This window comes from Emys orbicularis, chromosome 3 (assembly GCF_028017835.1).
Source record: "Emys orbicularis isolate rEmyOrb1 chromosome 3, rEmyOrb1.hap1, whole genome shotgun sequence".
NCBI lineage: Eukaryota > Metazoa > Chordata > Testudines > Emydidae > Emys > Emys orbicularis.
The window spans coordinates 71891713-71919015 of record NC_088685.1 but is presented as its reverse complement, the minus strand read 5'-3'; the positions used below and the strand labels follow the sequence as shown (position 1 = coordinate 71919015).

Sequence of the window (27303 nt, the reverse complement as noted above, 5' to 3'; positions counted from 1 at the left end):
TATTAGGGAGAGTATCAGGGAGGAGGGTAACAGGGATAAGGGGCAGAAAACGGGGATGGGGCAGTATCAGGCGGGGTATTGGCGATGGGGGCGCTATCAGAAGGGGGATCGAGGACGAGAGGCGGGTATTGAATGAGGAAAAAGGCAGCGTAGAGAGCAGCACCGGGGCTGGGGGCGGGGTATCGGGGCGCTGTCGGGCGGCCAGGGCCCCTCCCTGCCGGAGTCACAGAGCGGCCGCTGCCACGTCAGGGCAGTTTCCTGCCGCAGCCGGAGCCGAGTCAGCAGCAGACGCGCGAGTCCCCGCCCCCGCCGCTGCACAGCGGGGAGCGGCCGCCGCCGGGCCGGTCGCAGGGAGCCGCCGTCCGCCTCTGGCCCAACGTCCCCGCCATGGAGTCTCGTTACAACCTGAAGAGCCCGGGTGAGCGAGCGAGGGGCCGGAGTGGGGAGGGGGCAGCGGGACCCAGCAACGTCTTCCGGGTCCGTCTGCCTGGGCGGGAGTCGGCAGCCGGCTCCCTGCCGCCGTGCGCTGGGGCAGCGGCTGGCGGCCTCCCTCGAGGCCTCGGCGGCCCCGGGTTGGGCAGCGGGAGGAGCGGGCCGGGAGCCCGGCCCGGAGGCGCTGATAGGCCGGAGCGGGATCTGTGGGGGTGTTGGCGCCTCGGAGCTCCCTCAGCCCCATGGCGACGAGGTCGGTTCATCGCCCTGCCCGCGGCGCTCTCGGCCCCGGGGGAGACGCTGACTTGGACCACCAGCAGCGAGCCCCTTCCCGGGGGCGGGGAAATGGCTGAATCTCATTCCCAGGTGGCCCTTCTCTCCAGTGGCAGGGGCTCTGGGCGTTCACTTTCCCCCCAGGCCACAGCCTCTGTGTGCCCGCCACCCTCGCGTACCAGGCACCCCACTTTCCCTCTGCCCACCTGCGTCCCCCAATCCCCTTCGCCAGGGGTTCTGCCCCCCCATTTCCCCCATTGATGGCCCCCCATTCTCCCCACTGTGCCAGGGCTCCCTTCCCTCTTCCCCGCACTGCAAGGTCCCCCATTCTCCTCCCTGTTCCCTTCACACCAGAGTCCTCATTCTCCCCACCATACCAGGGGCTCTGTTTCCCCCAACTCTTCCTCATCAGGATCCCTCATTCTTTACACCAGTGGCTCTCAACTTTCTAGAGTACTAGACCCCTTGCAGGAGTCTGATTTGTCTTGCGTGCCCCCAAGTTTCACCTCCCCTAAAAACTATTTGCTTACAAAATCAGACATATAAAATACAGAAGTGTCACAGCTCACTATTCATGAAAAATTATGCACTTTCTCATTTTTACCATATAACTGTAAAATCAATTGGAATATAAATATTGTATGTAGATTTCAGTGTATAATATATAGAGTAGTCTGGGTTGCCAGGTGTCCGGTTTTCTACCGGAATGCCCAGTTGAAAGGGGACCCTGGCAGCTCTGGTCAGCACTTAGGGTGACCAGATGAGAGGAAGAAAATATCGGGACGGGGGGGTCGCAAAAAAAAAAAAAAAAAAAAGCTGAGTGCTGCCGGCGGAGCAGGAGAGAAAAAAAACTCAAACGTTTCTTCTGAGCACCCTCAAGCGGCGCCTGCTGCCTCCCCTGCCAAACGTCCCAGCCCAGGAGTAGCAACCCCCCCGCCCCCGGGCTGCACAGTGGGGTTCTTCCGGGCCACAGGCACTGGCTGGATGCCCAGTTTCCTTCGGCCTCCCCCGCACCTGTCCTAGTAGCTTGGCCCGAGGCCTCTCTCCGTTCTGCCTTCACCGGCTCAGCCCAGCACCTGGCCCTCAGGCAGCCTGGCCGGATCCATCCCTGACGCGAAGCACGTGGTTCCCACAGGGCTTCTCCGGGGTCCGCCTCCCAGAGCTCCCCGCGATTCACCGCCCCGGGGCTCTGCCGCGGCCTCTTGCCCTGGGGAGCCGGTGACGTTACCGCGGGGCTCTGCTATGGCCCTGCGCCGTGCCCGGGAGCCGCCGGAGCCCAGCCGGCCCAGCCCCGCAGCCCCCCCATGGCGCTCAAGGCTCTTGGCAAAGTCCTACGAGCGGGGTGGGGGAACTGGCAGCTCCCCACCGGCCACGGCGTCACTTCCGGCTGAGCGGCCAGTAGTAACCCCTTCCGGATCCAGCGGGGGAGGCTGGCTCGTGCCGGCTGAGCAGGAGAGAGAGAAAGAAAAAAAAAAAAAAGCGCCGAGTGCTGCCGGCGAAGCAAATATTGGGACAAAGTGCATCCCGACCAAAGATCGGTCGGGATGTGGGACAAACACTTAAATATCGGGACGGTCCTGGTCACCCTATCAGCACTGCTGATCAGGCCGTTAAAAGTCTGGTCGGCGGAGCAGCGGGGCTAAGGCAGGCTTCCTGCCTGCCCTACTCAGCGCAGCTTCCGGAAGTGGCGACATGTCCCTGTGGCCCCTAGGCGCAGGGACTAGGGAGGCTTCGTGTGCTGGCCATGCCCCGAGCATCAGCTACCATTGGCCGGGAACCGCGGACAATGGGAGCGGCGCACACCACGCAGAGCTGTCTGGTCGCACTTCCGCCTAGGGGCCGGGCATGCTGGCCGCTTCTGGGAGCAGGGCGGAGCCTGCCTTAGCCCCACTGCGCCACTGACCGGGAGCCACCTGAGGTAAGTGCTGCTTGGCCGGAGCCCACACCCAATCTGCTGCCCCAGGTCGGAACACCCTCCTACACCCAACCTCCCTCCCAGAGCCCAAGCCCCAGCCCTGAGCCCCTCCTGCACCCAAACTCCCACCCGGAGCCTGCACCCCAAACCCTCTCCTGCACCCTAAACCTCAGCCCTGAGCCCCCTCCTGCACCCCAAACCCCTCATTCCTGGTGCCACCCCAGAGCCTGAACCCCCAGTTGGAGCCCCCACCGACACCCTAACCCCCAGCCCTGAGACCACTCCTACACTCCAAACCCCTCGGCCCCAGCCCGCAACCCACTCGTGCACCCCAAACCCCTCATCCCCGGAGACCACACCCCCAGTTGAAGCCCGCACCCCTGCCCCAGCCATGAGCCCACTCCTGCACTCCAAACCCCTTGGCCCCAGCCTGGAGCCCCCTTCTGCACCTCAAACCCCTCATCCCCAGACCCACCCTGGGGCCCGCACCCCCAGTCATAGCCCTCACCCCCTCCCTATCCCCTTCCCCAGCCCGGAGCCCCCTCCCACATGCTGAACCTCTAATTTCTGGCCCAACCCCAGAGCCTGCATCCCCAGCTGGAGCCCTCTCCCTCTCCTGCACCTCTGCCCCAGCCCAGTGAAAGTGAGTGAGGGTGGGGGAGAGCGAGCAATGGAGGGAGGGGGGCTGGAGTGAGTGGGGCCAGCGCCTCAGAAAAAGGGGCGTGGCAGGGCCTCAGGGAAGAGGCTGAGCAGGGGTGTTCTGTTTTGAGCAATTAGAAAGTTGGCAACACTAAGAGCAGTATAAACAAGTCATTGTCTATATTAAATTTTAGTTTCTACTGATGTCGCTAGTGCTAGGCAAATATCTATATGAGTTGATGTACCCCCTCATAGGCGCTGACTCCGTGGGCGCTCTGGGGCTGGAGCACCCAGGGGGAAACATTAGTGGGTGCTCTGCACCCACAGGCAGCCAAGCTCCCCCCCGCCTCACCTGCTCCCCCCCTGAGTGCGCCGCGTCCCTGCTCCTCCACCTACCTCCCAGCGTTGCCTGCCCGGTCGCCGCCAAACAGCTGTTTGGTGGCGTTAGCACACTCCAGGGGAGGAGGGGGGGAGGAGCAGGAACGTGGCATGCTCAGGGAAGGAGGCGGGGCTTTGGGGAAGGACTTGAAATAGGAGCAGGGAGGGGGTGGATTTGGGGCGGGGACTTTGGGGAAGGGGTTAGCATGGGGGTGGGGCCGGGTGCAGAGGGGGAGGTCGAGCACCCACGGGAAAGAGGGGAAGTCGGCGCCTATGTACCCCCTGGAAGACCTCTGAACGCCTGTTGAGAACCACCACTTTACACCCTGTCTCTCTGTGTGTGTCTCCCTCTCCCTCCCTTCCTCTCTATCACTCTTTTTTTTTTTTTTGGTGAGAGAGAGAGTACTTTTCTTCCCTCCAGATTGGATGGTGCCATCTCACCTTAACCAGAAGGCAGAATTAATCGCACTGTTAATAATAGAATACTATTTATTTAAATATTTTTGGATGTTTTCTACATTTTCAAATATATTGATTTCAATTACAACACAGGATACAAAGTGTACAGTGCTCACTTCATATTTATTTTTAATTACAAGTATTTGCACTGTAAAAAAACCAAGAGAAATAGTATTTTTCAATTACTTCAAGTCAAAGTTGCAGAAACTATCAGAAGTCTGCATCCCAAGAAAGGGGAAAAAATTCATAGGCAGGAGTTGTAGACCAAGCTGGATGAGCAAGCATCTCAGAGAGGTGATTAAGAAAAAGCAGAAAGCCTACAAGGAGTGGAAGATAGGAGGGATCAGCAAGGAAAGCTACCTTACTGAGGTCAGAACATGTAGGAATAAAGTGAGAAAGGCCAAAAGCCGTGTAGAGTTGGACATAAGAACATAAGAACGGCCGTACCGGGTCAGACCAAAGGTCCATCTAGCCGAGTATCCTGTCTACCGACAGTGGCTAATGCCAGATGCCCCAGAGGGAGTGGACCTAACAGGCAATGATCAAGTGATCTCTCTCCTGCCATCCATCTCCATCCTCTGACAAACAGAGGCTAGGGACACCATTCCTTACCCATCCTGGCTAATAGCCATTAATGGACTTAACCTCCATGAATTTATCCAGTTCTCTTTTAAACGCTGTTATAGTCCTAGCCTTCACAACCTCCTCAGGTAAGGAGTTCCACAAGTTGACTGTGCGCTGCGTGAAGAAGAACTTCCTTGTATTTGTTTTAAACCTGCTGCCTATTAATTTCATTTGGTGACCCCTAGTTCTTGTATTATGGGAATAAGTAAATAACTTTTCCTTATCCACTTTCTCCACATCGCTCATGATTTTATATACCTCTATCATATCACCCCTTAGTCTCCTCTTTTCCAAGCTGAAGAGTCCTAGCCTCTTTAATCTCTTCTCATATGGGACCCGTTCCAAACCCCTAATCATTTTAGTTGCCCTTTTCTGATCCTTTTCTAGTGCCAGTATATCTTTTTTGAGATGAGGAGACCACATCTGTACGCAGTATTCGAGATGTGGGCGTACCATCAATTTATATAAGGGCAATAGTTTATTCTCTGTCTTATTCTCTATCCCCTTTTTAATGATTCCTAACATCCTGTTTGCTTTTTTGACCGCCTCTGCACACTGCTTGGACATCTTCAGAGAACTATCCACGATGACTCCAAGATCTTTTTCCTGACTTGTAGCTAAATTAGCCCCCATCATATTGTATGTATAGTTGGGGTTATTTTTTCCAATGTGCATTACTTTACATTTATCCACATTAAATTTAATTTGCCATTTTGTTGCCCAGTGACTTAGTTTTGTGACATCTTTTTGAAGTTCGTCACAATCTGCTTTGGTCTTAACTATCTTGAGCAGTTTAGTATCATCTGCAAACTTTGCCACCTCACTGTTTACCCCTTTCTTCAGATCACTTATGAATAAGTTGAATAGGATTGGTCCGAGGACTGACCCTTGGGGAACACCACTAGTTACCCCTCTCCATTCTGAGAATTTACCATTAATTCCTACCCTTTGTTCCCGGTCTTTTAACCAGTTCTCAATCCATTAATTTACGTAAGAGCCTTTGGTGAGGGACCTTGTCAAAGGCTTTCTGGAAATCTAAGTACACTATGTCCACTGGATCCCCCTTGTCCACATGTTTGTTGACCCCTTCAAAGAACTCTAATAGATTAGTAAGACACGATTTTCCTTTACAGAAACCATGTTGACTATTGCTCAACAGTTTGTTTTTCTATGTGTCAGACAATTTTATTCTTAACTATTGTTTCGACTAATTTGCCCGGTACCGACGTTAGACTTACCGGTCTGTAATTGCCGGGATCACCTCTGGAGCCCTTTTTAAATATTGGCGTTACATTAGCTAACTTCCAGTCATTGGGTACAGAAGCCGATTTAAAGGGCAGGTTACAAACTTTAGTTAATAGTTCCGCAACTTCACATTTGAGTTCTTTCAGAACTCTTGGGTGAATGCCATCTGGTCCCGGTGACTTGTTAATGTTAAGTTTATCAATTAATTCCAAAACCTCCTCTAGTGACACTTCAATCTGTGACAGTTCCTCAGATTTGTCACCTACAAAAGCCGGCTCAGGTTTGGGAATCTCCCTAACATCCTCAGCCGTGAAGACTGAAGCAAAGAATCCATTTAGTTTCTCCGCAGTGACTTGATCGTCTTTAAGCGCTCCTTTTGTATCTCGATCATCAAGGGGCCCCACTGGTTGTTTAGCAGGCTTCCTGCTTCTGATGTACTTAAAAAACATTTTGTTATTACCTTTGGAGTTTTTGGCTAGCCATTCTTCAAACTCCTCTTTGGCTTTTCTTATTACATTATTGCACTTAATTTGGCAGTGTTTATGCTCCTTTCTATTTGCCTCACTAGGATTTGACTTCCACTTTTTAAAGGAATTCTTTTTATCTCTCACGGCTTCTTTTACATGGTTGTTAAGCCACGGTGGCTCTTTTTTAGTTCTTTTACTGTGTTTCTTATTTTGGGGTATACATTGAAGTTGGGCCTCTATTATGGTGTCTTTAAAAAGCGCCCATGCAGCTTGCAGGGATTTCACTTTAGTCACTGTACTTTTTAACTTCTGTTTAACTAACCCCCTCATTTTTGCATAGTTCCCCCTTTTGAAATTAAATGCCACAGTGTTGGGCTGTTGAGATGTTCTTCCCACCACAGGGATGTTGAATACTATTGTATTATGGTCACTATTTCCAAGCAGTCCTGTTATAGTTACCTCTTTGACCAGCTCCTGCGCTCCACTCAGGACTAAATCTAGAGTTGCCTCTCCCCTTGTGGGTTCCCGTACCAGCTGCTCCATGAAGCAGTCATTTAAAGTATCGAGAAATTTTATCCCTGCATTTCGTCCTGAAGTGAAATGTTCCCAGTCAACATGGGGATAATTGAAATCCCCCACTATTATTGAGTTCTTAATTTTGATAGCCTCTCTAATTTCCCTTAGCATTTCATCATCACTATCACTGTCCTGGGCAGGTGGTCTATAATAGATCCCTAATGTTATATTCTTATTAGAACATGAAATTTCTATCCATAGAGATTCTATGGAACATGTGGATTCTCTTAAGATTTTTACTTCATTTGATTCTACCTTTTTTTTCACATATAGTGCCACTCTCCCCCCGCATGACCTGTTCTGTCCTTCCGATATATTTTGTACCCCGGAATGATTGTGTCCCATTGATTGCTCTCAGTCCACTAGGTTTCTGTGATGCCTATTATATCAACATATCCTCCTTTATCACAAGGCACTCTAGTTCACCCATCTTATTATTTAGACTTCTAGCATTTGTGTACAAGCACTTTAAAAACTTGTCACTGTTTATTTGTCTGCCCTTTTCTGATGTGTCAGATTCTTTTTTATGTGAATGTTTATCATCTGATCTGGCCCTTACATTATCCTCTTCCATCCTCTGCTCCTGACTATGACCTGGAGATTCTCTGTCATTAGACTCTCCCCTAAGAAAAGTCTCTGTCTGATCCACATGCTCCTCTGCAGCAGTTGGCTTTCCCCCATCTCCTTGTTTAAAAACTGCTCTACAACCTTTTTAATGTTTAGTGCCAGCAGTCTGGTTCCACTTTGGTTTAGGTGGAGCCCATCTCTCCTGTTTAGGCTCCCCCCATCCCAAAAGTTTTCCCAGTTCCTAATGAATGTAAACCCCTCCTCTCTACACCATCATCTCATCCACGCATTGAGACTCTGAAGCTCTGCCTGCCTACCTGGCCCTGCGCGTGGAACTGGGAGCATTTCTGAGAATGCCACCATAGAGGTCCTGGATTTCAGTCTCTTCCCTAGCAGCCTAAATTTGTTCTCCAGGATATCTCTCCTACCCTTCCCTATGTCATTGGTACCTACATGTACCACGACCACTGGCTCCTCCCCAGCACTACACATAAGTTTGTCTAGATGCCTCGAGAGATCTGCAACCTTCACACCAGGCAGGCAAGTCACCATACGGTTCTCCCGGTCATCACAAACCCAGCTATCTACGTTTCTAATGATCGAATCTCCCATTACTAACACCTGCCTTTTCCTAGCAACTGGAGTTCCCTCCCCCGGAGAGGTAACCTCAGTGCGAGAGGCAACCCTGGCACCATCTAGAAGGAGGGTCCCAACTATGGGAAGGTTTCCCTCTGCTCCTGTTGACTGCTCTGCTTCCCTGGGCCTTTCATCCTCCTCAACAGCGCAGGGGCTGTCTGACCGGAGGTGGGACAATTCTACAGTGTCCCGGAAAGCCTCATCAACATACCTCTCTGCGTCTCTTAGCTCCTCCAGTTCCGCTACCCTGGCCTCCAAAGTCCGTACGTGGTCTCTGAGGGCCAGGAGCTCCTTGCACCGATTGCACAGATACGCCACCCGCCCACAGGGCAGGTAACCATACATGCTGCACTCAGTGCAATAAACTGGATAGCCCCCACTCTGCAGCTGTTCTTCTGCCTGCATTGTCTCCTAGTTAATGAAAGGGTTGTTTAAGCAAGAAGTTTTGAATGTAGTTTGATTTATAGGTTTTAAGGGGAATAAAGGGAAACAGATGGAACCGGCAAGGGACCTTGCAATGGGAATTAAAACCAATAGTAAAAGTTTCTATAGCCATATAAAGAAGAAGAAAACAAAGAAAGAAGAAGTGGGACCACTAAACACTGAGGATGGAGTGGAGGTTAAGGATAATCTAAGCATGGTCCAATATCTAAACAAATACTTTGCCTCAGTCTTTAATGAGGAGCTTAGGGATAATAGCAGGATGACAAATGGGAATGAGGACATGGAGGTAGATATTACCACATCCAAGGCAGAAGCCAAACTCAAACAGCTTAATGGGACTAAATCGAGGGGCCCAGATAGTCTTCATCCAAGAATATTAGAGGAACTGGCACATGAAATTGCAAGCCCATTAGCAAGCATTTTTAATGAATCTGTAAACTCAGGGGTTGTACCGTCCGACTGGAGAATTGCTAACATAGTTCCTATTTTTAAGAAAGGGAAAAAAAGTGATCTGGGTAACTACAGGCTTGTTAGTTTGACATCTGTAGTATGCAAGGTCTTGGAAAAAAATTTGAAGGAAAAAGTAGTTAAGAACATTGAGGTCAGTGGTAATTGGGACAAAATACAACATGGTTTTACAAAAGGTAGATCGTGCCAAACCAACCTGATCTCCTCCTTTGAGAAGGTAACAGATTTTTTAGATAAAGGAAATGCAGTGGATCTAATTTACCTCGATTTCAGTAAGGCATTTGATACAGTTCCACATGGGGAATTATTAGTTAAATTGGAAATGATGAGGATCAATATGAAAATTGAAAGGTGGATAAGGAACTGGTTAAAGGGAAGACTACAACGGGTCATACTGAAAGGTGAACTGTCAGGCTGGAGGGAGGTTACTAGTGGAGTTCCTCAGGGATTGGTTTTGGGACCAATCTTATTTAATCTTTTTATTACTGACCTTGGCACAAAAAGTGGGAGTGTGCTAATAAAGTTTGCGGATGACACAAAGCTGGGAGGTATTGCTAATACAGAGAGAGACTGGGATATCATACAGGAAGATCTGGATGACCTTTTAAACTGGAGTAGTAGTAATAGGATGAAATGTAATAGTGAAAAGTGCAAGGTCATGCATTTAGGGATTAATAAGAATTTTTGTTATAAGCTGGGGATTCATCAGTTGGAAGTAACAGAGGAGGAGAAGGACCTCGGAGTATTGGTTGATCACAGGATGACTATGAGATGCCAATTTGATATGACCGTGAAAAAAGCTAATGTGGTCTTGGGATGCATCGGGTGAGGTATTTCCAGTAGAAATAAGGAGGTGTTAGTACCATTATACAAGGCACTGGTGAGACCTCATCTGGAATACTGTGTGCAGTTCTGGTCTCCCATGTTTAAGAAGGATGAATTCAAACTGGAACAGATACAGAGAAGGGCTACTAGGATGATCCGAGGAATGGAAAACCTGTCTTATGAAGGGAAACTCAGAGAGCCCGGTTTGTTTAGCCTAACCAAAAGAAGGCTGAGGGGAGAGATGATTGCTCTCCATAAATATATCAGAGGGATAAATACCAGGGAGGGAGAGGAATTATTTAAGCTCAGTATCAATGTGGACACAAGAACAAATGGATATAAACTGGCCATCAGGAAGTTTAGACTTGAAATTAGACGAAGGTTTCTAACCATCAGAGGAGTGAAGTTCTGGAACAGCCTTCCAAGGGTAGCATTAGGGGCAAAAGACATATCTGGCTTCAGAACTAAGCTTGATAAGTTTATGGAGGGGATAGTATGATGGGATAGTCAAAGATCAATTAATTGCCAAAATTAGGCTATTAGCGGTAAATATGCCCAATGGCCTGTAATGGGATGTTAGATAGGGTGGGATCTGAGTTACTACAGAGAATTCTTTCCTGGTGTCTGGCTGGTGAGTCTTGCCCACATGCTCAGGGTTTAGCTGATCGCCATATTTGGGGTCGGGAAGGAATTTTGCTCCAGGGCAGATTGGCAGAGGCCCTGGGGGTTTTTCGCCTTCCTCTGCAGCGTGGGCACAGGTCACTTGCTGGAGGATTCTCTGCACCTTGAAGTCTTTAAACCATGATTTGAGGACTTCAATGGCTCAGACATAGGTTAGGGGTTTGCTGCGGGAGTGGGTGGGTGAGATTCTGTGGCCTGCGTTGTGCAGGAGGTCTGACTAGAGACGATCATAATAGTCCATTCTGACCTTAAAGTCTATGACTCTAAAGACTCGGAGAAAAGAATGCTATAGACTGAACCACCAACACCACATTCTGCAGCAACCTGGGATATCCTTGAAGGTCTTTCCATTCAAGTATTAAGTATTTGGTGTCTAAGAAAACAAGTAATTTCCTGGTAAATCTATTCCTGTTCCAAAAAAAAAAAAAAAATCTGCTGACAACTGCACAAACTTTAGAAAGCCAGGAATAAGTTTACAGTTTGCATCTGTGTACAGCATGCATTACAATAGGGCCTTTCATAACATGAACATACACAATGATAAATTCTGAAGTTTTAAAGCAAAGATAGTTATTACTTAAGCAAACACAAAACACCAGAAAAAATGCTTAAAGTGAAAATCTTTTCTCAAACTCTCCTCCCGCAGGCTTTCAATGTTTTAAATTGGGGGCCAACACCCTTACAATAGTTAAAAAGAATTAAAAATAGTAGTCACTTCAGACTGGTTTGTCCAAACCATAGTGACACTAACAGGTTAGCAGCTCGTCATTTTCCCCATTATAGTAGATAGTCATAGGTTCTAAGTTGTAAGTGAAAATCCTAACTAATGTGTGAGACTATTAGTGAATTATTTATAGCACTTCTGTTTTTCAGGGTATATTAATTTCATTTTTAGCATTTTTCAGTTTTATGCAGATATTCAAAAATAGGGGGTTTTCAGGGCTTACATTATTCATTATAGTGATATATACTACAATAGGTAATATCTTTATAATTTTCCTTAGCACACTAATGTAGTAGTTTCAAACAGTGCTATGTTAAAGCGCACTAGGTAACCTTTAGTCAAGTGCACACCAGCAGGGCCTACACCGACCAATAATGCACAATATGTTAGTGCACTTTAGAAATCACACCTCCATAGCCTACATTACTGCTTGGTGTATACATTCCCTTAGATAAAAGTAATCAGTTCCAGAGTTTATTGGATTAACACCAATTTAATTATTTTTATATCAGGGTATTTTATCAGTCAAAACCTAAAATCAGAAGCCCTAATTACGTACCGTAGAAAGAGTGACTAAATCCACAGAAACATATTCAGATAAAATATATCCTTTATGCAAAAGCAAGAAAACCTTTATAAGTTCAGTTAAAAGCATTTATTTGAAGCCTAATCAAGGTTACTTGTACATTTCAAATCTGGTGGGAAGTTTGATCTGAAGAATGAATCACAAAATTCTCCTATGAAAATGAGAACTGATATTTAAGCCAGGTAAATAGCACCTCTGACATGTCAGATTAGCTGCAGCAGATTTCAATATAAAATGTATCACAAGGATAAAGGAAAGCAGAGCATCTGCTCTAGAAATGAAACTGAGTTAGCAGAACAATTTTAAACATGGTTTTAATCCTGTCCATGCTAACACAGTTTAAGCATATTTTGCCTAGCCAAGGTAGGCAGTCAAATCTGTTTTTAAAATGCATTTCTATCTAGAAAACCTGGAGAGTGAGCGTCAGTGGATGATGGTGACATTTGAAAGTGGATAGACAAATCTGACAGAGAACTGAAGTGTCTGGACAACGAAGTCCTTGAAAAGTTACTTTTGATCATTTTTACAATGTACTCCAAGTAAAATTAACCACATCTTGACTATTTTACACAAATCATTTATCAAGTAACCATATTATTTATAAACAGAACATTTTTAAGCCATCAAATACAACAGTGTAGTGATACTATTAAAAAGAAATAAAAAAGGGAGTCACCTACTAACAAAGTTCTGAACTATGTAAACGCAAGTAAATGTGTATCAATTTTTATATTCTCTGGGAGGAGATGGCTTGAGCCTTAGAAACTACAGATAAAAAAAATAGAAGAATGAGGAGATAGTCTGAAAGGCTGTGTCTTATTGAGGTAATAAGTGCTCCACTTAGGAAGGAACAATCAGTTTCACACATACAGAATGGGAAGAGACTGTCTAGGAAGAAGTACGGCAGAAAGGGATCTAGGGGTTATAGTGGACCACAAGCTAAATATGAGTCAACAGTGTGATGCTGCTGCAAAAAAAGCAAACATGATTCTGGGATGTATTAACACGTGTGTTGTGAGTAAGACACGAGAAGTCATTCTTCCGCTCTACTCTGCGCTGGTTAGGCCTCAACTGGAGTATTGTGTCCAGTTCTGGGCACCGCATTTCAAGAAAGATGTGGAGAAATTGGAGAGGGTCCAGAGAAGAGCAACAAGAATGATTAAAGGTCTTGAGAACATGACCTATGAAGGAAGGGTGAAAGAATTGGATTTGTTTAGTTTGGAAAAGAGAAGACTGAGAGGGGACATGATAGCAGTTTTCAGGTATCTAAAAGGGTGTCATAAGGAGGAGGGAGAAAACTTGTTCACCTTAGCCTCTAAGGATAGAACAAGAAGCAATGGGCTTAAACTGCAGCAAGGGAGGTTTAGGTTGGACATTAGGAAAAAGTTCCTGTCAGGGTGGTTAAACACTGGAATAAACTGCCTAGGGAGGTTGTGGAATCTCCATCTCTGGAGATATTTAAGAGTAGGTTAGATAAATGTCTATCAGGGATGGTCTAGACAGTATTTGATCCTGCCATGAGGGCAGGGGACTGGACTCGATGACCTCTCGAGGTCCCTTCCAGTCCTAGAATCTATGAATATAACAGAGACCTTGAAATATCCAAGGATTGAATTCCTTCTCTCGTGAAGAGTTTTGGAAAGATAACTGGTTAAATTAACAGACTAATACAAATGAAAGTCCAACACAACTTTAGGACTAGAGTTGGGATGAGTTCTCAACATCACCCTATCTCTATGAAAAGTTGTGTAAAAAGGATCAGTCATAAGAGTCTGGTGTTTACATCAGCCAGAACGGTCAGAAATGGAGGCTAAAAAGGCTGCTTTGAGAGTAAGGTTGTGTAAAGTGCATTCAGAAAGAAGCTCAAAGGGAGATTCCATAAGGTTTGGAAGGATAATACTGAGATCCCACATTGGAGGTAGTTCTCTCGCTGGTGGATATGCATGCAGTAACCTCTTTAGAAATCTAGACACTGTGGGGTGAGGGGAAAAAATGAACATGAGTGCATGGGTGCGTAGCAAACCAACATCACTGCAACATGGATTTTGACTAAATTGAATGAACAAGTTCAGAATGTTTGAATTAGGGCTGTTGATTAAATGCAGTTAACTCATGCGATTAATTTTTTTAATTGTGATTAATTAATTAATCGCGATTAATCACAGTTTTAATAGCACTGTTAAAACAATAGAATACCAATTGAAATTTATTAAATATTTTGGATGTTTTTCTACATTTACATATAAAAATGTGTTGTAATTGAAAAAGTGTATATTATATTTTATTACAAATATTTGCACTGTAAACATAATAAAATAAATAGTATTTTTCAATTCACCTCATACAAGTGCTGTAGTACAATCTTTTTGTTGTGAAAGTGCACCTTACAAATGTAGATCTTTTTTTTTTTTTTTCATAACTGCATTAAAAACAAAACAATGTAAAACTTCTGAGTGAACTTGTAGGCTCTGTCCTACTTCTTGTTCAGCCAATCACTAAAACAAACAAGTTTGTTTATGTTTACGGGAGATAATGCTGCCGCCTTCTTATTTACAATGCCACCAGAAAGTGAGAACAGGTATTTGCATGGCACTTTTGTAGCTGGGATAGCAAGGTATTTATGTGCCAGATATGCCAAACATCCATATGCTCCTTCATGCTTCGGCCACCATTCCAGAGGATATGCTTCCATGCTGATTATGCTCTTTAAAAAAAAAAAAAAAAAAAAAAAAAAGTATTAATTAAATTTGTGCTTGAACTCCTTGGGGGAGATTTGTACATCCCCTGCTCTGTTTTACCCACATTCTGCCATATATTTCATGTTATAGCAGTCTCGGATGATGACCCAGCACATTGTTCATTTTAAGAACACTTTCACTGCAGATTTGACAAAACGCAAAGAAGGTAGCAATGTGAGATTTCTAAAGATAGCTACAGCACTCAACCCAAGGTTTAAGAATCTGACATGCCTTCCAAAATCTGAGGTGTGGAGCATACTTGCCTGCCTATGAATTTTTTCCCCTTTCTTGGGAGGCAGACTTCTGGTAGTTTCTGCAACTTTGACTTGAAGTAATTCCAGGCCTCCTCCGCCTTTAGATCCACAAGTTCTTCAGTCCAATCCACTTCCCTAACTAATTTCCTTAATTTTTTTAAAATTAGCCCTTTTGAAATCAAAAACCCTAGTCAGATCTGTTTTTGTTTATCCTTCCATTTAGTTTGAACTGAATTAGCTTATGATTGCTCGAACCAAGGTTGTCCCCTACAACTTTTTCTTCTATGAGGTCTTCGCTAGTCACCAAAACTAAATCTAAAATGGCATCCCCTCTTGTTAGTTCAGCAACTACTTGGTGAAGGAATCCATCAGCTATCGCATCCAGGAAAATCTGAGCCCTATTATTATTACTAGCGCTTGTCCTCCAGTCTATATCTGGGAAGTTAGTCTCCCATGATCACACAATTCCCATTAGTATTTACTGAATCAATGCTCTAATACGTAGGCATACTTCAAGGGGTCATTGTGCTGTTGGAGATGCAACAACAGATGAGTTGTAACAATGAATCCCTAATCACTTGTGACCATTTAAAGAGACTCTCCCTCCCCCCTCCCCCCCCAAGATGTCATCTCTTACGTTGATTGCTTTCTAAGTTAGGTAATTTAAGTGACACATCCCTTGTAGGGTGGGAGCACATCTGGCCCACAATCAGGTTCAAGGTTTATGGGCTCACAAGGAGACACAATTGCACTTGTATTAGTACTCAGGGCAATTTATCAAGCTTGTGCTGTGCTCCTGCCAGTGATTCAAGGTCTGTTAATACAAATGTGTGTGTGTGTATTTATAGCTATTTCTATATCTATCTGTATACTCACAGAACTGCTATGTTTACATAAACAGATAGGGTGGAGCTTGATTGTCTTCTCCTGTGCCAGGAGGCTGTTCAGCTCTGGAATTGGTGCATCCGCCATCAGCTCTCACCCATAGCGCTATACTTCCCAGGACTACAAAATGCCCTGACAGATCTCCTGAGCAGACAGCTTTCCGTGGATCATGAATGGCCTATGAGTCCGTTATATGAAACGTCTTTCAGGGAGGGGGCCAACCATCAGGAGACCTCTGAGAAAAAGACAGGAACAAGAATGTCCCAGTTTCTGCTTGAGGTTAGGCCTAGCTCCAAGATCCTTATCAGGCACATTCCTCATTGCATTGTCTCCAAGCATGATGCATACTTACCCTCCCACCCCTCTGATTCAGAGGCTGTTGAAGAATTTAAGAACCCATGGTAGCATCTGCCTGGCCAAGACAATTCTGGTACCCGGATCTTGTGGTCTTGTCAACTCACCCTCCCAAACCCTAACCTTTTCTGTAAGACTTCATCTCCCAGGAAAATGGGAACATTCTGTATTCAGATCCAGCCTGCCTCCACTTCATAGCCTGGATATTGGCTGGATGGATGGGCATGAAAAGATCTTGTTTTTTGGATGCTCAAAACATCTTAATTCAAAATATAAAGGATTCCACCAGACTAATATATGCTGCCTGGTGGAAGAAGTTCTCACTTTTATCTAGGTACACTTAGCAGCTATATGGGCGACGGGTATAATAGGCCAAGGAAGGCTAAGCCTGCAGCTGCTGCCCACCAGACACCTGGCCCGTGGTGGCCCTGCCCTTTCCCCGAGGCCCCTGCTGCCTGCCGGTAAGTCCTCCACTCTATCACTCCCTCCCCTCCCCACCCGCCCGGAAGTCCCTGCTGCTCGCTGCGTCCCTCCTCCTCCTGTTAAGGAAGGGTGGTGTCAGTGCTCCGGCATGCGGGGGGCAAGGCTGGCAGGATAGCCTTCCCAAAGTTGGGGTTCACCCGCCGCCCAGGTATCACCACCTTTTCCGGGGATATACAGTTTTTCCTATCCAGTTGTGACTAGATTCCTCAAGGGCCCTACACATGTTTTTCCATCGGTTAGGGAGCTGCCTCTTTCCTGGGACCTCAGTGTGGTCCTAGCAGGTTTAATGGCTCCCCCGTTTGAGCTCTTGGCAACTTCTTTGCTACATTTATCCATGAAGGTAGCATTTTTAGAAGCAATTGCATTAGAAGAATTGAGAAAATACAACCATTTACAGCAGATCCTTCATGTATGATTTTGTATAAGGATAATCCTTAGTCCCCATCCCAAGTTTTTGCCTAAGGTAGTCACTGATTTTCATTTGAACCAAATAAATTTAAAACTTCTCTTTCCCAAACCATATATCTGTCAGTGAGAGGCTAGATTACACAGGATATTCTTAACCGCTATCATACTGTGTGTGTGTGTATATGTGTATATATATAAAATTATTTATTTATCATCTCTCAAGACTCTAGTGTTTGCAGACAGGTTAAAGGGCCACACTGTTTCAACTTAAGGACTCTCAGTGCATTAGGCTCAGTTATGTGCTAGCCAGTTTAGATCTCAGATTAGGGCTCCTCTAAGGCTCAGGCTGCATCTGCAGTTTCCATGAGCACCATACCCATCTCAGAAACATGCAGAGCAGCAACTTGGGGTTGACTTCATGCCACTATGAAGCACTATTGCCTGGTTGAAGCATCCAGATCTGATGATGCTTTCAGGAGAGCTGTGTCAGTAATTGAGCATGGTATGCAGAACCCTCCCTCTAGTGGCTGGGACTGATGAAATCTGCATGCTGAAACTGAGGTGGTGTGCAAAGCTGATCAGGTGGCTGCTCTGGGTGTCTCTTGGTTTGTGATTCTTCAGGCCAGGCTTCCATGACTTAATAATTTGGCACAAATGTTTCTGGAGGAAAAGATGAAGCTCAATATGAATGTTTCCTACTTTAGAGATGGGCATGGGGTTTGGAGAATGTTGGTATTCAGTGTGCAGAATAAATGTGGCATTTCAGCTATTTCTAGAGGAGGGAGATTTTTAAAATTAAATAATTTGAGAATTACAAAATGAGATTCTTTCACAAGTAGGATTATATCACAGGATTTGAAAAATCATTCATCCAGGGTGAGTAGGAAATTTTCCAGGACAAGTACCATCAGCTTCTGCAGACTCTAACCTTTCTTTTTCTTAAGCATTATTATTAATTATTTGTATTTCATTAGAGACTAGAAGCATAAGCTAAGATCAGGGTCCCATTGTGATATGGACAGTACAAACATATAGAGGGAGTTCCTGACCTGAAGAGCTCACAATCTAAATAGACATGACAGACAAAGGGTAGCAGAGAGGAACCATTGTTATGGGGAGCTGAGCCACCAAGAGATTGTGACTTGCCTAAAATCACAGGGGAATTCTGTGGCAGAGCTAGAAATTAAATCCAGGTCTCCTGAATTACCAGACAGTACTTTAGCCACCTGGCCATCCTTCACTGTTTCTAGCACTTATGCTTGTGAAAATAACCTTCTAAGTGTGAACTGAGATTAAACTGTTACAGTGCTGTCTTCCTAAGTCTGTAGACTGATTGTTCCAGTGTTTCTCCATCTACTCAGAACTTTTCCAAGCTGTGTGAGAGAAAAATGACCAAATCCATGTTAGTTTTCACCAGTATGGATTTGATTTAAATATTTATTTATTTAAAAACATTTTTGCTGTTAACAAGCATGTTGTCTCTGGAGACACAAATCAGCAGTTTGAGAACCGCAAAATTAAGCATCTCTGATGGTATCGTCTAGACTGAGCACTGAGTCCCATTGGGTAGATAGAAAGATTAACCTAAATAATCTATACAGAAGCCACTGGAACCCTATAAAATTGGGTCCCTAATCCATGAACTATTGGAACTCATTTACAAAACTTTTCTTAAACTTTACATGAATATATAGTCTCATACTGTAGAATTAGAATTTATAATCCCTATTCCATGATGAGATATTTTTGAGCTATAATGTATTTTAGTTAAAACTATCTTTAGATAGTTTTTTCCTAAAAAAGCATTTTATCAAAAAAAAATCTGATTTTTTTTTTTTTTTAAATCATTGATTTTTATCCACCCTGGTTTTCACTTCCCTTTGAGGAGATGTGAAACTAAAAGGAACCAGGTCAATATGCTATTGCTTATAGTTTTCACAAGCCACAACAAAAGTGTCAGACCCCTGGTGCTATTCACTATGGAAGGGGACTAAAAATTAAGTCTGCGGGAAGATTAGAGTAGCATGCACAACCTCTCATCCCTTGCAACATCAAGAAAACTGCAAGAGGGATGGAGTACTGGAGACCCCCTCCACACTCATAGCATCCAGAAGTGTAAAATAGAGTGGGAGGTCCACCCTTGTAGTAACCATGAGCATAGGTGCCGACTCCGTGAGTGCTGCAGGGCTGGAGCACCCACGGGGGAAAAAAAAGGACGCTCAGTACCCACCAGCCATAACTGATTGGCGGTGCTGCTGATCTGCTGTTTGGCGTCTCGGGGAGGGGATTGGGGGAGGGCAAAGAACAGCAAGCTGTGGGTGGAGGCCTCGGGAGTCTGGCGGTGGAGCGAGGGCAGGGGCCTTAGTGGCTGGGGATGGAGTGAGGGTGGGAAGAGGTGGAGCGAGGGCGGGGCTTCGGAATGGACAGCCCCCCCCCCCCCCCCGGCAAAAAATAAAAGTCAGTGCCTATGACCATGAGGCTGAGGGTGGAAGAGGAAACACAGAGAGCCTCCTTCTCTTTCATTCCAGTAGTCAGAGAGGGTTGGGTGGGTGTGGGGCTTCACACTTATCAAACGCTTATTACTATGAGAGTGATATGAAAGATAGAGCTACCATGCATAGTCCAGGGACAGCACCCTGATAGAGATCCCAGCACGCTTACCTTTCCAAGCAACTGGGAAGGAGTGGAGGCTATCTCTTCACCTAGCCTGATTAGCAATCCCCCCCTGCCCCCCCCCCCCAGTTTTTCATATATCTGTGTCTATTAAGTTTGGTCTCCTGTCTACTAGGTATCTGGTTAACTTTCCACTGTTGAGTGTGTAGATATGAGTGAGAGTGTACGAGAGGGGAGAGAAAATTGATGGGATTACTGACAAAAGAGAGTGTTGAGGGGAGAGAAGAAAGGAGTTACAGAAAACATATGGGAGGAGGTAGAAAACATTTCTGTAATAATAGAAAGAGATGAGAGGGTGGAGGCAAGAGAGAAGGAAAAATGGAAATATACTGAAAATAACTCAAAAAAAAATACACCATGATCTGTTTTGAGGGGTGGATAGGGAAATGGAGTGGAGTAAAGACAGGAAGGAAAAAACACAACAGAAGCAAGAGAGTCCTAGTAAATAGGGCTGGTCAAATAGTACTTGACAACTATATTATTCAGTGAATGTCACTGGCATTTGTAGAATAATTTCATTTGATACTTTTGTGGTATTTGACTATCACTAAAGATAGCTAAGTACTTTTTGGCAGTTATGATATTAGATGAATACTGGTAGAATGTATTCAGCTTTTTTTTTTTGCTATTTGATAAGCTCTAATATTAAGTTACATCTTTAAAATATTATATAGAATGTTGATTCACAATATTTTACAAATAAATACAGCATCCAACTGTTCCATTCCTTTAAATTGCAGGAGGCGTGGCATTGGTGAGGTGTGGCATTGGGCCTCAATGCAGAAAGTACTTAAGCATGTACCTAACTTTAAGCACATAAGTAGTCCCCATTGACTTCAGTGGGACTGTTCATGTGCCTGAAGTTAAACACGGGCTTAAATACTTTCCTGAACTGAGGCCTTAGTGTGGGAATGGGGACAGAAGTATTTTTCATCCTTACTGGTAGGCTTAGTTCTCAAGGTAGGGTAAATGTTTCGAGCACCATGTATGTATGGTTTCAAATGGCAAAATGTAAAGTGTATGATATGTGTGTCCATGTACTTTCCAGTGTTCAGTCCTCTCGTAGAAATCTCTCAATGATTTTGTTTGAACTGTTAAGATAATAGTTATGTAACTTTCCTGACTGTTAAGCGGTCAAGGTGTAAAGTTTTTTAGGGCTTGTCTTCACTAGTGTGCTATATCGGCATATATCAATTCAGCTGTGCTGATGTAGTGCGTCTGGTGAAGATGCACTATGTTGATGGGAGAGTGGTCTCCCATCGACATAATTACCCCACCTCAACGAGATGTGGAAGCTACCGCAGCAGAAGAGTGTCTCCCGTTGACATAGCCTGGTGTAGACAGCGCTTTAAGTCAATGTAACTTACGTCGCTCAGGGGGTGATTTTTTCACACCCCGGAGCAACGTAAGCTACACCGACTTAAGTGGTAGTGTAGACAAGCCCTTACTTTTCTTAGGCAATTGCTGAAATGCAAGGAGGTTCTTCTTGTGATAAAATGTAATGATAGGTATGTCTTGTTCATCTGTATTTATTGAAAGCAATTGTGAAATCCTAGTAAATTTTTTTTTATATTTCCACCCCTCCGCTTTAAATCACGTACAGTTTACTCATAATGTTCAGATACGTTATTTGGGAAACTGTGAAACTAAATATAATTTTTCTCAGAACTTAGTGCTCTTAGGATACAGGATTTAATGAGTCATATCTGAGTAATTTATCATGTGTATCTTGGAGAAGAAGGAAGTCAGGTGGGAGAAACATGGTGTGCTGGACCATATAAGCTGCTTTGTTAGATGAAGTGACTCCTTCAAGATAATGCTAACAAAATCTTCTGTATATTTTAAATTTTTTATTTTTTTGAAGGGAGCTTTTCATATTGATATACCAAATGTCCTTTTTCAGCTGTCAAACGTTTAATGAAGGAAGCAGCCGAATTGAAGGATCCTACAGATCATTACCATGCACAGCCCTTGGAGGTTAGTTCCTGTGTATAGTCACTGTAGCTGCTAGTTTGTGTCTGCTGTATAATACCTAATATAATTTTTCTGCCTGGTTACATTGCTTTAAGTCCATACATAATATTTAATTTTGGTTTTGGAGATTAATAGACCTTATTAAAATGGTCAGATTTTTATCTTTTCCTTGAAAACTATCAGGAACATTTTAAATCTAATGACATGTCATGGGCTTGACTCATCGGTAAAAAGTACATAATAAAAGTTAAGATTATATCTAAGTAGTCATGTCACATTGTTGCAATATGTTTTTCCCCTGGGGATTGCATAACCTCATAATTTAAATGTGAAGTGGTTATGCATCCAAAAAGAAATTCATGTTATGTTATGAAGTTACCCTAGCAGAAAGTTTAAGGCTAGATCCTGTAATTGGATTGACATGTGTGCAGCCCTGTGCATACGTAGGAGCCCATTGAAGTAACTGGTGGTTCAGTATGAGCAGAAGGGAGCAGTTGCAGGATCTCACCTTTATAAAAAATAAATAAAAAAAAAAAAATTCTTACCCTAAAGATGCTATCTATGCTGCAGTCTCAGTCCTGGACATTTTATAAACAGTCAAAAATTTAAGGAAAGGTGAAATTCTAGTGCTGACAAGAACAAAACTTAAAAAATGGTTATTTGTATCTATAGACTTGTCTACATAGAGCAGTAATGCAGACTTTGGGGGTGTGATTTTTAAAGTGCACTAAAGCAGCAGTTCTCAAACTGTGGGTCAGGACCCCAAAGTGAGTCGCAACCCCATGTTAATAGGGTCGCCAGGGCTGGCTGGGGCCCAGGGCCGAAGCCTGAGCCCCACCAACCCGGGTCAATGCCAGAGCCCATGGGCTTCCGCCCTGGGTGGTGGGGCTCAAGTTACAGGCACCCTGCCTGGGGCTGAAGCCCTTGGGCTTCGGCTTTGGCCCCCCTGCCCAGGCCAGTGGGGCTCGGGCTTTGGCTTTGACAGCCCTCCTCCTCCCCCCAACCTGGGGTGGCAGAGCTTGAGTGGGCTCAGGCTTTGGTCACCCCTCCTGGGGTCGTGTCGTAAATTTTGTTGTCGGAAGTGGGTCGCGGTGCAATGAAGTTTGAGAACCCCTGCACTAAAGTGTTGCACATTAATTTGTTCATGTAGACTTTGCTGGTACACACTAAAGGTTCCCTAGTGTGCTTTAAGATAGTGCTGTTTGAAACAGTACTACATTAAAGTGCACTAGGGGAACATTACAAACAGATTACTCATTACAATGTATACAGAGAGAGAGAGAGAGAGAGTCCTGAAAACCCCCAATTTTTGGACATCTACATACAACTCAAAAATTTCTAAAAGTAAACCTTAAAAAACAAAAGCCCTAAATGTTGGGACTTTGCCATTTGGTGGAATTTTTGCAAAAAAGCTTAGTGCACTTAGCATACTTAGAGCACTTAACATGCTTTTGGGTGCTATAAAATACAGATTATTGTTATTGGTTAGCTTTTGTTTTTACTTGCAGTTTTTCTCCTGAATAATGATTTTGGTAAAATATCAACTTTCATTTTTTTACTTATATTTCTGTTTTATTTTAATTCCAGTATTTTAAACCAAGTTTAGGGATAAACAACACCTGGATTTTTGTAATAGTAAGAATAAGAAGGCCTATTTCAGGATGTTATTTGCTGGTATTTTGTATGAATGTGCTGATTGCTTGTTAGGACAGTCTCTCTCTCCTGGGGAGAGAACAGTGAGAAGCAGAATCTGAATAAATGTTGATAGTACTATTCTGTCCTTTCAAGAGTGATAAGTAGGTGGGCAAACATAGAGCTGTGATCTAGCACTCAGCATTAGTCATGAGTAGGGATATGACTTTGTCACAGTGTTGGTCACCACTGTCACCAGAACCTGTGAATTTTGCTGTTGATTTCAACTCAACTGTGAAAACAGTGAGCATGTCTTAATTAACAGGAAGCAATCATGACTTTTTCACAGTGTCAGCGGAAGTGAAAAAGTTAAAATGGTTGGGATATGCAAACCTTTGAATAACAGTAAATAGCGGACAACAACAACAGCAACAAAATATGAGTAAAAATTGGCAAAGCAATTGGCAAAGTGCTAAGCAACGAGCACAGCAATATTCTCAAACATTTAATGAAAACAAAGGGAAGTTGTTTTGTATGTAGTGCAGCATACATGTTGATTTTACTAGAAACACTAGCTATGACAAGAATCTGGAAAGTGCAACATGTACCAACAAGAGGCTTTACAAGTGGAGGAAAACAGAAATCTGAAACGTCAGAAAACAGCTGTTTACTACTAAGATTGAAGAGCAGCTTTAAGGAGATATGAAGCTTTCAGAATAACAGAAGCCTTTTCTGATTCTTGCATACCCTTGACAATTCAAAACTCAGAGGGTTTTCAGAATGCAATCTGGAACACACATTGGAGTTATACCTAGTGCAGACGAGTTTAGAAAGTTTTACTTACCCAAGAATTTTGAATATGACATTCAATAATTGGAGAGACAAGGTGGGTGAGGTAATATCTTTTACTGGACTAACTTCTCTCGTCTCTCTCACCAATAGAATTTAGTCCAATAAAAGATAACTTCTGTTGGTGAGTGTCAAGGCTGTATCCCCACTTTGAACTTTAGGGTACAAATGTAGGGGCCTGCATGAGGACTTCTAAGCTTAACTACCAGCTTAGTTCTGGTCCGCTGCCACCATCCCAAAGCTAATTCCCTTTCCTGGGTAGCCTTGAGAGACCTTTCACCAATTCCCTGGTGAATACAGATCCAAACTCCTTGGATCTTAAAACAAGGAGAAATCAATCAGGTTCTTAAAAAGAAGGCTTTTAATTAAAGAAAAAGGTAAAAATCATCTCTGTAAAATCAGTATGGAAAATAACTTTACAGGGTAATCAAACTTAAAGAGCTCAAAGAACCCCCCTCTGTCTTAGGTTCAAAGTATAGCAAACAAAGATAAACACTCTAGTAAAAGGTACATTTACAAGTTGAGAAAACAAAGTAAATCTAAGACGTCTTGCCTGGCTTTTACTTACAATTTTGAAAATAAGAGAGACTTGTTTAGAAAGATGGGGAGAACCTGGATTGATGTCTGGTCCCTCTCAGTCCCAAGAGCAAACCATCCCTTAAAACAAAGAGCACACACAAAAGCCTTTCCTCCCCCCCCCCCCCCCCAAGATTTGAAAGTATCTTGTCCCCTTATTGGCCCTTTGGGTCAGGTGTCAGCCAGGTTACCCGAGCTTCTTAACCCTTTACAGGTAAAAGGATTTTGGAGTCTCTGGCCAGGAGGGATTTTAGTACTGTACACAGGAGAGCTGTTACCCTTCCCTTTATAGTTATGACAGTGAGAAAGACAAGAGAAGTTAGTCCAGTAAAAGATGCTACCTCACTCACCTTATCTCGCTAATATACTGGGACTAACATCCCAAAACTGCATACATTTAAGATTTAAAAGAAAAATTGCATGGCTTTGAAGGCATCAGTATGGTAGCAGATGAAGCTATTGATGCTGAAGACAGATATGTACTCAATATTCTCGCCATCCTTGGCTGAACAAGCAGTGACAACAAAGCTGCTTCAGCTCCATGTGAACAAAACAAGCTGGAAGTATTTTTGTTGAGTTACGAGGTTTTGGAAGCAGTTAATTTAAAACAGTAAGCTAGGCAATAAGGGAAACTGTTGAGAAATTCATAATACCATTTGATTGCGTGACAGATAATGCCACCTACATGGTGAAAGCTTGGGATTGAAGTTTGAAACCTTTATTTCTAAATGCAGTACACCTGATGTGCATGGTGCATTTGCTTAACCTTGTTGGCAATTTGTGGATGAAAATACTTTTAAAAGTAAATGCATTTGTTGTGGCTATAAAACAAGCTTTCACTGCCTGCCCTGCAATGAAAGCACAGTTTTGTATGTTTCTAATTGAAAAAGGGAAAAGTCCTTGCATCCCACCAACCTCTGGTGGAATAGCTGGTTCAGAGCACCTCTTTATCATCTTGAATATGCTGAGGATTACATTTCATTTTTTAGAAAGGGGAATGATCATAATAGTTTTAATGTGTTGCAGAGGTTAATCTCTGCCAATCTGCCTAAGTTAGAGGCTCTGGAAGAATTAGAAGCTCTAAAGGAGTTTGTACCACAAATCATGAATACTTTCACGGGTTATGAAGAACCCACAGTTCAGGCTCATTAGGTGAAAAATGACTGTGATCTTGTGCTGTGAGCTGAAAGCTCTGTTGAAACTTACCAACATCCAACAACCAAAAATTGCACCTCTAGAAAGCACAATAAAAAATAAGTCATACATGGAAACTGACTCAACCACCCACTTTTGCCAACCTGCTGCTGCTTTTTTCAGTGCTGTATTGCTCCTTAACTGTAGCCTTTGCAATGCTGCTCTGTCTTATAGTAGTTATCCTCATTTAGCTTTCTTCTGATTTTTAATTTTTAATTTTTGCTATGCTACAGAGCTACAGTCTATGCTTATTTTAATAAAGTAATGATTATCTGTTTTTGTCCTGCTCTCTCTGACTTATGTGCTCTTGTTTTTTTGGTTTTTAGGATAATCTTTTTGAATGGCATTTTACTGTTAGAGGCCCTCCAGATTCGGATTTTGATGGAGGAATTTATCATGGACGAATAGTACTACCACCAGAGTATCCCATGAAACCCCCAAGCATCATTCTGTTAACAGTAAGAGTATTTAGCAGTCATCCTTTTTATATGGTCATTTCAATTAGAGTAACCTTAAAAGACGTTAACAAATCATTTTTGGCAATATGAGAGAGAGTTCACTTAGAGAAAAGTGCAGAATTGTGGCTTTTTATTTTGTTTATCCACTTGTATACCTGTAAATGAGACTAAATGAAAAATTTGAAGACTATTTATGCAAGATTACATACATTATGGAAAAACCACTGTAGGATGAACTGAACTTAGTGCTTTGACCACTGAAAGAGGAGGGAAAATAGTTCCCCTACTGCTGCGGTAGGAGGCATAATGCCATGCCATTTGATTCACTTTGGAATAGTGATGTAGGCAGGGACAGTTACCTATGTTGCTTGCTGAAATGTTATTTATAGTAACTGTAATGAAATATCTGTTTATTAAAACACTTTAAGTTCTTATTCCAAGGCCAGAGAAACAATGAGAAATAGTGGATGAGCAAACAAACTGAGTGACCTCGTCTTGAGAGAGGTTTACGATCCAGTTTCAATTGACATCAACAAGAGCTGCATGTGCCCAGCACCATGCAGGACCTTGCCTCAAATTTGTGTCAGGAGGATTTTATTTAGTAAATAATTCAATATTTGTGTGTGTGTGTGTGTGTGTGTCATACATACACACTTAAAACTTAAGAAATGCCAGAATTAAGGTTACCTACGCAACCTTAATTCAGAACCCTTGTGCATATGCATTAAGATACAAGAATGGAAAAAACATGTGATCATGTAATTAAAGACTGTATCATAATTAAATTATATACAGTGGAGCCATATTGACCCCTCTACTTGGGTCGTCAGCAGGGTTTTGGACTTTTGGATCTACCGTACAAATCTCTACCACTTGAGTTAATGGA

At 43.7% G+C, this 27303-nt stretch overlaps 1 protein-coding gene across 1 annotated transcript in view; it reads left to right on the top strand.

The window, feature by feature from the left end:
• The first annotated feature begins 322 nt into the window (after nt 1-322).
• UBE2J1 (ubiquitin conjugating enzyme E2 J1) overlaps nt 323-27303 on the top strand; it is a 62589-nt gene continuing 35608 nt past the window's right edge. The window contains exons 1-3 of the mRNA XM_065400604.1: nt 323-418; nt 21638-21711; nt 26286-26417. Coding sequence (XP_065256676.1) covers nt 388-418; nt 21638-21711; nt 26286-26417 — 237 coding nt within the window. The 5' untranslated portion in view covers nt 323-387. The remainder of the gene's footprint in view (nt 419-21637; nt 21712-26285; nt 26418-27303) is intronic.